General features: G+C 31.3%; 3 protein-coding genes across 3 annotated transcripts; 1 reads left to right on the top strand and 2 right to left on the bottom strand.

Annotated features, from left to right (window-relative positions):
* Positions 1 to 3,158: 3,158 nt before the first annotated feature.
* mre11 (double strand break repair nuclease mre11) lies at positions 3,159 to 6,726 on the bottom strand. Its single transcript, XM_065515834.1, has 6 exons — positions 6,558 to 6,726; positions 6,304 to 6,427; positions 5,187 to 6,241; positions 4,959 to 5,115; positions 4,292 to 4,706; positions 3,159 to 4,227 (listed from the first exon to the last, which is right to left on the bottom strand). Exons 1-6 carry the CDS (start codon positions 6,652 to 6,654, stop codon positions 4,132 to 4,134), a joined length of 1,944 nt encoding a protein of 647 aa, XP_065371906.1. The 5' UTR covers positions 6,655 to 6,726; the 3' UTR covers positions 3,159 to 4,131.
* Positions 6,727 to 11,077: 4,351 nt separating this feature from the next.
* Boh1 (Buddy of Hmr 1) lies at positions 11,078 to 12,688 on the top strand. Its single transcript, XM_065515831.1, has one exon. It carries the CDS (start codon positions 11,171 to 11,173, stop codon positions 12,530 to 12,532), a length of 1,362 nt encoding a protein of 453 aa, XP_065371903.1. The 5' UTR covers positions 11,078 to 11,170; the 3' UTR covers positions 12,533 to 12,688.
* mRpS22 (mitochondrial ribosomal protein S22) lies at positions 12,675 to 14,017 on the bottom strand. The gene has a single exon (XM_065515833.1). The coding sequence runs from the start codon at positions 13,934 to 13,936 to the stop codon at positions 12,767 to 12,769; it is 1,170 nt and encodes a 389-aa protein (XP_065371905.1). The 5' UTR covers positions 13,937 to 14,017; the 3' UTR covers positions 12,675 to 12,766.
* Between the last annotated feature and the right edge of the window lie 43 nt (positions 14,018 to 14,060).

Raw genomic sequence — 14,060 nt, 5'->3', positions numbered from 1 at the left:
AATATTTTTATTTGAGAATAAGTCGTGCGTATAAACGTAGTATTTGTAAGGATAAGATCATTACGGTCTTAGCTTCTTAGCTACTTTATCTTCTTTTGAAATTCAAATTAAGACTATAAAATCTCTCAAATATTTTAATAAATAAATCTTTGTAACGTAATAAACCTTGTAAATGTGGAAATCATTATGATTATATGGCACATATGGATTTTTTCACCCAAAGACGGAGCCTATAGAAAATGGTGGAAATTGGTGCATGATTTCAACTAGCCCTCATACAAATCTACCGGAATATCGTTGGAACACTCATTAAATTATAACTTATATAGCAATCGTGATGACATTTAGCTACATTTTTTACTACATGTTTTTTAATGTGATGAATAAAATAAATAAAATTGTGCTCGATCATTTTTCAGTGGCGGCGGCGGTTGAAAATCTTCTGCGACTAAGATTAGCCGGTTTGCAACCGAAACGGCCCGTGCAGGTCTCTGATGACGACTTAACCTTTTAGGTAATATTTTAAATTTGAAAAAGTACTTATTAATTCTCTGCAGTATTGTTGGCTCTAAATACCTTTACTAGTTTTACTGATTTTATTCGATTTTTCAAATTTCCATTTTTGGAGTTAACCTTGAGATTAGTGCCATTAAAAATAAATTAATAATTTGCAGCAATGAAATATCTTCATTAAAAATGAATGTTAGTGTCAAATAAATAATTCTTCTTATTTTCAATATAATCCTATAATTTTATACTTTTTACCCCCATTATCACAATAGTTGTGTTCGCGTACTTGATAATTTGTAATAATTTGTACAAATTATCACTGGAAGTTACGGGATTCCGTTCGTTTACTTTTAAAAACTTGTAACGAGAGAGCAAGAAAGTGTTAAAAGTGACAGTTCGTAGACAGAGAACACATGATATTTATTACTGGACATTTTTGTCCAGTAAAAAATATCAACATAAAAAATATGTTTAAAACATATGGTTGCAAATGTAAACAAAACAAAAAAGTTAAAAATTAACACAATTTACAAGACTTGCAAAGAAAAGAAGTAAAATAACATAAAACAAACGTTTTAAATTGATTTATAATAAAATACAATTTATTTTTACAAATTGTTGTTCGCGTACTTTTTTTTGGTTATTTTTCAGATTGAGAGTAAATTATTTTTACTCTCTAAAATAAAGTTACTGGATATTTTTTACTGAAAAGTACGCGAACCCACCTAATGTATAATATATACCCTAATTTTAAACTGACAGTTTTCATTCAAAAATTATGTAAACAGACAGTATAACATTAAGTTAATATATACAGGCCTCTCACAGAATTGCATTCCGACAGAAAGGGCAATTAATTCCGTATTTCGCTTCTTCAGAAATAGTAAAACGAAAATTTCTTTCGGAATGAAACCACTTTCAGTTTTCAAAGTGGAATTGATATTTCTTTGTAATTATTTGTTTTTATAATATTTTGAATCAATTTCTGTACCAAAAACTTTACTTTTGTTTTAATATAAAAAACGCTGTTAAATTAAAATCAGAAATACAGAATTATTAAATATTTTTGGAATTAATAAATCACACGGAATCTGAAGAACCTAAAACGAAAGCGATCGGAATAAAAACTAAGGAATTGAAACCATTCCGAAGAATATGTATAACAGGCCTGATAACCAGTAAACTTCGGCCGAATATTCGGTTTCGGATTAGGCTAAAAATTTACTTAATACCAATATTCGGTAAAAATTTGCCCGAATTTGAAAAAACAAATATTATAGAATTATAAAGTAGAAACAGGTTTTGAATATAATTAATAGTATATAAAATAGTATTGTAAACTATCCAAGATTCTGTAAAAAAAATTTCGCTCAAAAAACGAAAAAACAAGATGTAAAGATCACCAGTTAATTTATTGTGAATCGTGTGATTTAGTCAAAATCAAAAGTGCAAATAAATACAGGCAAACATTTTTTTATTATAAATTTTTTTAAACACCCTAAATTTTAAGCTATTTTTTGATAAAATAATATTTTTGCTGCAATTTTTTTGTATTACTCTTTTAAATACATTGCATTTAATATTGTTTTTATGTTTTCGAAATAAAAAGTGAAGAGATTATTTTCGAACGCGCCTTTTTTATTGATATCAATTTGATACATTGAGACTAGTCTCTATTGAAAATGATTGCGACTAACGGAGGGTTAAAGTGTACTTTAAACATTTTTTTTTATAAAATATATTTCTAGTTTCATTGTAAGTCAGATTGGAAAATTTTGTTTCAATATCTCAAGTAGTTTTCATTTTATATCGTTTTTTGCTTCTCCTATAAAGTTATGAAAAGTGATGTTACGTTATTTTGCATTGTGACGATTTGTATAACACTGAGTGATTATGAATAAAGACTCGTTATAAATATGGCGCTTTATTGCAATTTAAAAGAATCCGGTTTATTTAAAGAAAATAAGCCAACGTTTTTATAAGGTAAAACGTAACAATCTTCCTAATATGGCACCCTAATTTGTATTTATGAAAAAGTATTTAAAAATAAAATTCAAAGTTTAAATTTGGCTTAAGTTAATTTATTATAATTACTCTGTAATAATACAAAGAATATCACTGAAAATTAATTTTTTAGACAATTGGCTAATTGGAATGCATTTTCTACCCTGCTAAGTTAGAATAAATATTGGAATTAGAATATGGGAAGCCAAATTCATATATATTTTCTTTTTTGTAAGTTAGACGAAATTTTACTTACTTTTTCAGTGATACAATATCATACAATTCCAAATTAAAAATTTACTTTCAAATTATATAAAAAAAATAAAGTTCAAATACAGTGCACTCGCGATAATATGAACACTTTTTACTTCCATTGGCTACTCAAAAAAAGCTTTAAAATATGAACAGCTTATTTTTTGTTTTTTAACGTATTTTATATATCTACACAGAGTTGAAATCTAAATCAACATGGTAGTGGCTAAATTCTAACAGCTAATTATTAAGAATTTGGGAATTTTCCTTGCTGTAGATGGCAATTAGATGGAATTCGCAAATATGAACAATCTTGCAAAAGTGAACTGGCCTGGTTTTAATTAGTTCATATTATTGCGAGTGCACTGTAATTACAAAAAATCAAAAATATATTTATCTTATTTACCTTTAATTTGAGAGTTTTATTGAATTTTTAATTAAATTAAATCAAAGTATTTAAATGTTGCTTGCTACATATGTTAGAATTCCAATTTAAAAAAAAAATATTTTCATAAACATATTACATAGTAAATACCACAAACCTTATATAATTATTAAATTTAAAAGAGGAGTACTGTTGTATAACTAAATTATTTTTAAAGAAAAATTTGGAAAAAAAAAAACAAAATTGTAGAAGAATTCCAATAAACCAGAGAACGATATGATAGCTATGTATGTATAACATCATATTTTATTATAGAAACCATATTATCATAATATCGTTTTCAAACGTTTTGCTTCTAATAAAATAAATAAACCACAAAAAAATTACAAACAGAAAAATAATTTAAATTAAAAATTTTCAATCATACGAAAAATGAAAACTAAATGAATATTAAATCATTTAAATTGTGGGTAATAAACTAGCTAACCTTTTTTCATGTTTTAAAGCTTTCAAATATTTGCAACAAAATATGCACATGTGATATGAATGAGATTTGTTATATTTTCTTTTCAGGTTTTGTAGTAAAACAGAAAAAAATTTAATTAGCATTCAGAATAAAATCTGTAGCATGGCGATTTTACCAAAATTTGTTTAATTATGAATACAATATCATAATTTCATGGAAAAACGAAATCATAAGGTGCAATTTAGTTCGTAAATTCTATCGTTTATGATACGAGAATTCCGATATCATATATTATAGTTTATATCACTTAGATGATATTGTTATATTATAATTTGGTTTATTGGAACAATACTTCGTATTCAATCAACTGGAAATGTACTCAATAATTAGCGTTAATTTTAAAAATGTATATGTTAAAATTCGAGAAAAAAATCTCGTTGGAATACTTTTTTATTTCGTGTAAAAAATAGTTCTTATAAGTATGAATCAAACATATGCAATCTGATAGACAAATTTAATCAGAATCGGAATCAGAAACTTCATAAATTTTTTGCTTAGATCTGGAACCCACCATATTGAATAATGTTGCCTGCTTACGGGGAGAAGAGCGCTAAAAAAGAGTTTATAAAATATTAATAACCCAATCCTGTTCACATGACTTTTGTACAACTTACTGTGGCGCGTGAAGTTTCCAACGCCGGCATAATATGTTTATTATTAGATCGTCCAGCTGGAGATCGCGATGTATTCGCATTATTCGAAGCTGTAGTTTTAGGGGGTGCAGCTCTAGCTCCCCTTCCTCTGGCACGACCACCTCTAGAGGTAGCAGCAGATGCCGATGAACGAGTCTGTTTAACAGGGATTTCCTCATCATCTTCATCGGAGCTTTCATCATCATCATTGTTATAATTGGAATTACCCGAAATAATGGAGGATGTCTTAGTAGCAGTATTTATATGCGTAGTACTTAACATTTCTAAAATGTCATCAGATGTTACATTTAATTTAAATTGTGTCAATTGCGAGTCCAGCTCATCTTCTGCCGGCATTTTATCCATTAAATACTCAACAGCTTTTACTTTATATGACCTAGACATTTTAGATAGTTATATATAAGTTAAAAGATAATTATGGGTCGATTATGGATGGCAGCCGAACTTCAGTTGCGTTGTCAGTTGCCTAAATTGTATTACAGATGGCAGCATAATTTTCTGTTGTCAAATGGCAACCAGAAATTAGTGGTTGCCCTCTAGCAACGCAACTGAAGTTCGGTTTGCCATCCATAATTCGGTTCCATCCATAATCAACACATTAGATTAATCTAGATATAGTTGAATGTACCTGATTAAATTGTCGGCAGCATTATTGTCTCTACGATCAACCAATTGATGACAGATTTCGGTTAATGCTTTTGTGGATAGAACTTTGAGAGCCTTGCTATCATCTACCTCATTGAAATAACGCTCCACCAAATCCTCTACACGAGCAGCCGATTCTCCTTCCTTAAACACAGACATACGTAGAAATAAAATTGTTACTAAGATGAGAAAAAAAAAGATTTTTAATAACTTGCCATTTTCTTAAATTGATTTTTCATTTCCTCTTTATCAAAATTTGATTTTTCTTTTTTCTCCTTCTTTATTAATTTCTTAAAAAGTATCATATCGCCAGGATTGGCAACGCGTTCATTAAACATTTGCCCCAAACGTATTCCATTGAACATTTGTTCTTCGTCCGTGAATACTAAACGCAATCGAATTGAGGGCAGCGTCGGTTGCTTTGGATGACCTGTTAGTAAATCCTTAGCTCTTTCCAACATGGCCTCCACTTTCTCCTGAGCCATAGCCCGAACCTTGTTGGATGCATCACCCTCATCTAATCGGAGCTCTGCAGCCAAATCCATTATATTGACAGATTCAAATACAAAAGGTCGTACCGTTTTAAGTGGTATGGGTTTCATTTGAAACTTGTCTTTATATATTTCCAAAACTGCCACATGTTTGCGCAAAGATTCACCCTCAGCCAAAGAAGTGGGCACGGTCGAACCCGGTTGACAAACATAGAAATCACGTTTGACATTATGCTCCGGCTCTATGCGACAGTCATGTTCATGACCCCAGATTACTAAATTGAGGAAATCTGGCAGGGCTTCTTCGGGCAAGTAGTTTTTAGGACCACGGTCTGCACGATTCTGATGTAAAACCATTAAATGAAACCATTCACCTTCACCACCCTCTGGAACTTGCATATGGACTTTGCGGCTTTCGAAAAGACGCGCCAAACGCATATCTTGTATATGGCTTAGACCATAGAGGGCCAATTTAGTGTCTCCCTTCTTTAATAGAACTGGAGCAACATCAATTCTTGTTAAATCCGTCCAACGGCCAAAATAGTTCACCAAGCCCGTGGTCGATAGTAAATCTAACGAACTTAGGCCACCAAAAACACTAGGATCATCATGATTTCCATGTATAGAGTATACAGGTATAGAAATATTTAAGTTCGGGTCTTCATAATTGACCGTTTCGTTAACGGCATTATGGAAATTTTGACTCCCATCACTTAAAAACTCCACGGTAATTGGTCGGTCACCAAACGTATACATCCTTAAGAGTTTCATACATCTACAAATAAGCATTAAGTTACATGATGCTCTATACAAATGTACCTTAAAGGCGAAACTTACTTGTGCAATGCATTTTGACTGGGCACTGCATCATGAAATAAATCACCTCCCAGCAAAATAAAATCCACGTCCTCGCGGACGGCTAACTCCAACATTTCTTCAAAAGCGAGAAAACTGTCTTCTCCTGCATCATTATCAACATTAAGTGAGTATTAAAGAATTATTAAATTTTCAATTAGTAAAAAAAAGTACAGTGATCTCATGTTACAGGACAATGACTCCAGATTGAATTTTCTTTAAAGTGCTACTCTTACCTCTCACGGCATCCTTTTCTCCATAGCCTAAATGATTATCAGTTGATATCATTATACGCAATACATCATTACCATCAATATTCGATTCAGTAGTCATTTTAACCAGTTTTTTTTTAAATTGTTTAATAAAATTGAGATATTTCGCAACAACAACGCGCGATAATGCAAAAAAATCACCGCCGCTTTCTGTCACCGCTTCTGTGTATATATACAAAGTTTTTGTTTGTTGTATGGCACTCACTCTGAAATGATGACACCAGGGTTTGAAAACCGAAGGCATTTCATGGCGTATTAATGAGGTATTGAAATTTTTAAAAATAAAATTCACCATAATATTACATAATATCGATAAAATTGTTTTCAAAAATAACGTTTTCGACGTATCGACATCTGGTGTATTATTGTTATTGCTTCGTAACCCATGTCTTGACTAGGCATCAATTTGTTCACTCAGCGAACAATTTTGTGAATTTGTCTTGTTTGTACACTTTACTTGGGGGTTACACGATCAAGTTTTGCCTTTCAAGTTTTAATACACTCACACTTTTTTACTAATACACTCACACTTTTAAGAATTGAAACGAACTTGCATTCAATTTCACATTCAAGTTGGTTTTCAATTTTTCATTCAAGAAAACAGCTGATTACATTTTTATGTCCAATTTGTACTAAAATTGTTTTCAAGTTGCGTGCTGCCTACGTCACCGCTTTCAATTTTTATAAATTTTGACAAACAGTATATGTAAAAGACTATCAAGAAAAACTTGATCGTGTGGCTGCAGTGTTATGTCAATGTATTCAATGTTGTCTATACTTGACAAATATTTCTCATAACAATTATCAGACAACATTATCTTGACTAATAAATGGAAACTATAAATGACCATTTTTTATCTTGATAACCATTTTGCCGTTTATCATTGCTAAACAGGTATAGACATTGAATACGATGCTTAAAAACAAAATAAAATTGTTGTCAACGCTGTTATAAAATAGTAAATAATAACAGCGTTGACGCTTTGGTCCAATTGGAACAAAATTGGTAGTTTAAAGATAACAAATTGACTTTTGGTAGTTTGGTTGGTTAGTTCCGATTTTTGTCGGATTTTGGTAGGCTACGATAATTCTGAATATATAAGTATTTTTAAGAACAAAATAATAAAAAACATGCCAAAATAATAAAATTTTTAGTAAAACATAAAATTAGCATTATATTAAATATTTAGTTTATTCAGATATATGTGTACGTATTTAGTAGTGTTCAGTTCAGAAAATGCAAAAGGGCTCGCAAAACGTTTCTTTTCTAATATTATTTTTTCTGCTATTTCAAGATTTCAGTTTCGTATAAAGTCTAATTTTGGGTGGGCCTTTGAAATAAAGGACCGATTTTTATCAGTTTCAATAGACTCCTTCATTAGGCCAAAGATATTACATTTTATCAAAATATCTTTAAAATTACGACCTATACTTTGTGCACAAGTTTATATGAACAGCCAGCCAGGATGGAGGGACAACGTTAAATCGACTCAAAAGTGAAAATGTCTTCAAAGTTGTAAAAGTTAAATAATGTTCTTTCTCTGGGTAGTTTTATAGCAGAAATAATATAATTTTTGTTACGGATCGGTTGGCCTGGCGAGGTTTCCCACTAGCTCTTGGCATGTTTGAACTCAGGCGGTTCCAACCCTCCTCTCCAGCCGCGTTTCCGCACAATAAACAAAAGTGAACACAAAACAGACACTGAACAAAATACACCACATGAATAATGACCAGGGACAGGTGTTGGTCCCTATCATGCCCACCCAACCATGTCGTAGGCGCATCCGCTCCACAAGTCTCTACGACCCAAATGACCACATGACCACTTCTCCACTTACCTATCCATCATTACCAAACCTGTTTTAATTAGTCCAAAAAAAATATTATTAAATTTTATTTCATAACTACATGTTTTATTAATTCATATTTATACTTTTTAAATCTTATAATATTAATAAATTTCCTTAACAAAAAAAAATACACATAATCATAGTAATAAAAACATAAAACATATTAAGCTAATTCACAAGGTGTCCTAATTTCAGAAGTACTAAAATAATAACAAGAAAAAATACGACTGTTGTGAACAACCCCTCATAACTAAGTGTGCTATTTCAAATCTAAATCAGCTGATATAAAAGACAGATACAAAATAAAACAATAACAAAAATTTTCTTTAACAATGCCAAGTGAGAAATCTAAAATAATATCCGGTTTGTGCGAAAAATACATTTTCGAGGTGGTAATGGCTGACTCAAGTAAATAAAGATTATCTTAAATTTGTTTGCATATTATTCTGCAACCACTTTTACACTTTTACGAAAACAAATTTTGTTCAAAAAATAATTGTAAACAAAAACATCTGATTATCAGAGACCTGTGTCGAACACTTTTATCGGTGGCGGCGGCTTGTGAAAAATGGTATGGCGGCTTTGCATAATTTTTCCAGACTATAACTTTTTGACTGCGATTCTCAGTGTCGGCTCCCGAATATTATCAGCGACTCGGCGGCTCGGCGTATGCGGCTATTAGGGTTCGGCGCAGGTCTCTGCTGGTTGGTTACGACAGCACAATAAACATAGCTAACAGAGTAGTAATAGTTTAGGACATTTTTTGCTTGAATGGCAACAATAACATTTTTAAACCATTGTGAAATATTAGAACATTAACACAATATGACATGATAAGAGACCTTGTGAATTGACCAATTATACATATTCACAATTTTCCCTCATGACTAAATTTCACGTATCTTTATATCTATATTCGTTTGTATTTTAAACTTATACTTCTAGATCTCAAAATGCATATTTTCCTAATTCTAGGTTTTTACGATTATATATATGCCTATTCTATCTGAAGGAGCTCCCTAAGATGAATATATATTTCTTTTTTACTTTCCTTCGTTTCGCGCTCAATTTTGTGACCTAGATAAGTTTTAAACGTTTCCTCAAGATTTTATATTTTATTAAATTTACCGGCTCTCGAGGGAGAAGTGTACATAACAAAACGGACAACATATACATACGAACTAAAACATTTAACGTTACACTTATAATTTTTGGATCACAATATCACGAAATACACTTAACACTAACTTAAATTAATTTTTATCTTTGTTTCTTATTTTCTTTTTATTTAATTTGTTTATTATTATTGTTTTCTGCGTTTACAGACGTATTCTCACAATATGGAATATTTGGCTGCCAATATTTTATAAATTAAACAATAATCATGCCAATTTAACTCGTTTGCCAATTTAAATCATTTGTTTGTTTAAAAATTAAATTGTTTATACAGTTGAAGACGAAAAATATTACCTGGCTATTCTGTATCATTGTGTGGTGTTGAGGAAGTCCTTGGGATAAAATCCTCCAGAGATAGCCAGCTGTGACAAACAAAGGAAAATACGCTTAATCACACTGAACTACTTCTTCGTCATTATACACTTACGTTTATTTTCTTCAACACTTTTTTATATTTTATGGAAATAAACAAATTCCTTTACTTTTGTTAAAGGAACAAATATAATTACACCACACAAAATTTTTTTACTATTATTCTTATATGTCTCCTGTTCGAGTTTTCAATTGCTTCTAAGCTCGTCCTCAATCTCTCGTCTTATTTACAATTTCTAGCTGCATATATCTAAATATAGCGATATTGGAAAATGTATGTTGCCAGTTTTCCTCGCGCGAAAAGTATATATATAAAAATATATAATAATTATTTATTTTAAATATATGCATTTTGCGCTAATTATTACATACTTGTAATCTCGCCATCTTTTTAAATTTTCCCCTTCCTATTTATATTACTTTTTTTTATAGCTAAAATTTTTCTTAGATTATCCTAAATTTTCTGTGTGTCTTAACTTTCATATCAGGATCTCATAAAATTTAACAAGTATTGTATTTTCATTCATAATTTTACAATTTTCATAATTATCTACATTTAAATAGTTTTGAATGAAAATACAACACTGTAACATTACACATATGCTTACTAAACACAGCCACTACAATTTAGTATACAAGCAGCTGACACACACACACTTATATATTAGTACGACAATGAAGAAGACATTGATAGTAAGACACACATGAACATAAACAAAACAAAAGAAATAATTTAACACAAAATTAAATAAATAAGACAAACTAAAACACAAAATAAAGTGCACAACATAAATACAATTGTAAAAATTAAGCTACTAAACCCATACAAGAATAAAGTCAATGATAAAAAAAAACAAGAGGGCTACACTTAAACAAAATATGACAAACATAAAACAAAATTTGGCCAAGTAAATTACCACCCGCAACATTTTAAGTTAACTATTAATTTTGAAACGAATCCATAAAGAATTTCCAAATATCCAAAATTTGGAAGGTTTTGGTAGTTTTTAATCAGAAATTTGGTAGGAAAAATATTTTATGAGTGGCAACGTTGAATAATAATAATACATATTTTGTCAACGCTGTTATAAAATCATCAACAAATTTACATTTTTTGATTTGTTCTTAAAATCTAATAAATAATAATTATAACTAAAACAATTAAAATTAGCCAAAGTAATGGCAACAACTAAAACCCCTAAGGATGTTTTTGTGCTTAATTGCAATGAAATTCCTGAAACCATATGCGTGGAAACTCGTTTTATAACTCAGTCGGCTGCTAAGCAAAAGAAAAATGAACAAATATATTACATTACTAATAAAAATGGAAGTTTGGAAATGAGTAGACAGGAAGATCAACAGGTCTCGCAGAAAAATGCCATAACTATTGCTAAACCCACAACAGTTACACTTAGTATTCAAACAAAACAGGGACCCACCCAACCAGTCCCACTAATACAACAAACAACAGGTACAATAGTACCACTAGCATCAGCTCTAACAAATCAAAGCAATAAAGAGCTTATCACGAGTTGTAATACCAATGTTGTCACTAATTTATCAGCCAGCAAAAATACATCAAAACCAACAGTTACAGACATACCGCAGAGCAATACATCTCAATTGCAAATTACCAACGTGAATGCTTCAGTTTTGCCCGTAAATTCTTTAGGAGCAACCAGTGGTATAAATATGCCGATTATTAGGTGTAATTTTAATGATCAAGTACAACAGACCGATGTTTCAACTCTAAATATGAAGTCTATTGCTATACAATGTAAATTGGACGAGGAATTAGATGACGTATGGGGTGAATGGCTGCCAATGACTGAAGAACCACTTGTGAATGGAGAAAATTCGGAAACCGTAATGGACAATTTTAGGAAATTTGTTGAAGATAATTCAACGCAGCACAAAGACTATAAAGAATGTTTAATATGCGGAGAGATAGGCAAGTCGAATAAATATTTCTATGGCCACATGTCCATTCATCGTGGTCCAAGGGTTTTATGTTTTAAATGCGGCCAATACTTGGACAACGAGAATTTGCTACTTCAGCACAAGTGTGGAAAAGTGCGTCAATTGGAGAAGGCTTTTCTGCAATGTCCCCATCATGGCTGCAGTGTAGTGGCTATTTCTCGTTTGGAACTATACGATCATATAAACGAACATGACAACAATCGCATGTACAAGTGTTCTGCTTGCCGCAAAGGCTTTTGCACTGGTCAAGAATTTTTACGTCATATCCTAATCAGAGGTAAATGTTATACGACCGCCAAACGGAAACGATTTAGAGTCTATGGTTTGGAATCACAAAAAGATCGTTTATGTCGTGTGCGTGTGTTTACTTTGCATACGTTCAAGAAACGTACAACATTGGTGAAGACATTCTTATCACAGCGCGTTGCTAAACAAGGAGTTTGTAAGATTTGCTTAAGATCATTTACCAACATATCCGTATTTAATCGTCATCGCAGCAAGTGTTTAACAAAATTTCGCAAACGATTAATACGAAAAAGACGTGCCAGAGCAAATGCATAAATATGTTGATACATTTTTTATTTTCAATGCTTATAATAAGAATATATTCTAATTACTAATATTTTTTGTAACCATGGTATAGTTATCTCTATCCTGTTTGTTACAAACATGTTTAATACATATTAATAAAAAATATACTATATTTTTACATTGTTATTTTTCGTTTTTATTCTCGACTGCCTTTATTTTAGATTACTAGTTTATAATAAACAATATTTCAACAATTTCATAAAATTAACTTGATTTTTGTACTCCATGTGCCTTACTTAGACCCTCATACAGTTGTTTCTTTTCAGCATTAATTTCTTTCAGCGTTTGTATGGCCAGTTCCAATTGTACTTTCTTTAGAGCATGAGAGGCTACATAGTTATCGATAAATTTCAAACATAATTCATCTACCTCAAAGTCTTTTGCTGACTTTCCAATGGCTGTTTCAATTTCTTCGTGTATATCCTCGTTGATCGAAGATTTCAAAGTACTTTTTAATTCTTTAAGGGCGGGATCTTCTAAACCATTATACTGATCAAGTTTGGCCAAAAGTTCGGAATAATTTTCTGACATACTGTGGATTTTATAATAAAGAGAAATGAGTTCAGCGCCATTTCGCAAATAATCACGTCTAATCATGTCATACAGCAGATCATCGATCGTTTTGTGCCAGGCATAGAAAAATGCCATAGGACCGAAGTGGCGAGTTGAACGCAATTGTTCGAATTCTTTGGTTTCATTCAAATGCTGAAATACCTTAGCGCTAATCCTATGGAATTCCGATTCGTTGGGATCGTACTGAACCAAAATGCGATCCAAAATGAATTCATACTTATGTTCTTCCAAACATCTTTGCAAGTGTTCATCTTCAAACATTTTAGGTAACTGTATATTACGACCCTCCATGGGCACGTACAGTTGTTTCATGCGCTTGGCTACATCCATGGGGGCATAACGCAAAGTACCATCTGTTTCACGTACCACTACTTTACGATCGGTATTACGTACACCGAAGGTAATGTCTGTAATAACAAATTTTGTATTAGAAAATCCTTTTAAGGCTTTATCCTCTGAAATTATTCTCTGTTCATCTTCTTTAATATTAACTACTGGTGGCATTTGTAACTTTATTTTGGCTTTTTCTACGGTTTTACGGAACTCTTCCTCCAACTCTTCGGTGGTCATGAATTTATATTCTACCGAATTATCCTTGGTGGTATGTTTACGAAATATTTTGTTGAGCTTTAACTGGGTAATGGATTTTAACAACTTTTGTGTCTCTGGATCGGTAAATAAAGGTTGCGGATCTTTGTCGTATGACAATGTTACTCCCTTGGTAGATGACGTTCGCACAGAGATTTTAATGGCCGCATTGCGTAAGTTAGTTAACAAACTGATTTGTTTTAACAAAGACATTATTATTTTTTAATAATATTATGATTTTCTTTGAAAATAATGGTTTTATAACAAGATTCCTGCGCCGCATGCAGTTCTTTCACTCGACCACAGTACCAAAAAAGTACTGAACAGCTGTATTTTT

Source organism: Calliphora vicina, chromosome 1 (genome assembly GCF_958450345.1).
Source record: "Calliphora vicina chromosome 1, idCalVici1.1, whole genome shotgun sequence".
Taxonomy (NCBI): Eukaryota; Metazoa; Arthropoda; class Insecta; order Diptera; family Calliphoridae; genus Calliphora; species Calliphora vicina.
This window is presented reverse-complemented; position numbering and strand designations above follow the sequence as displayed.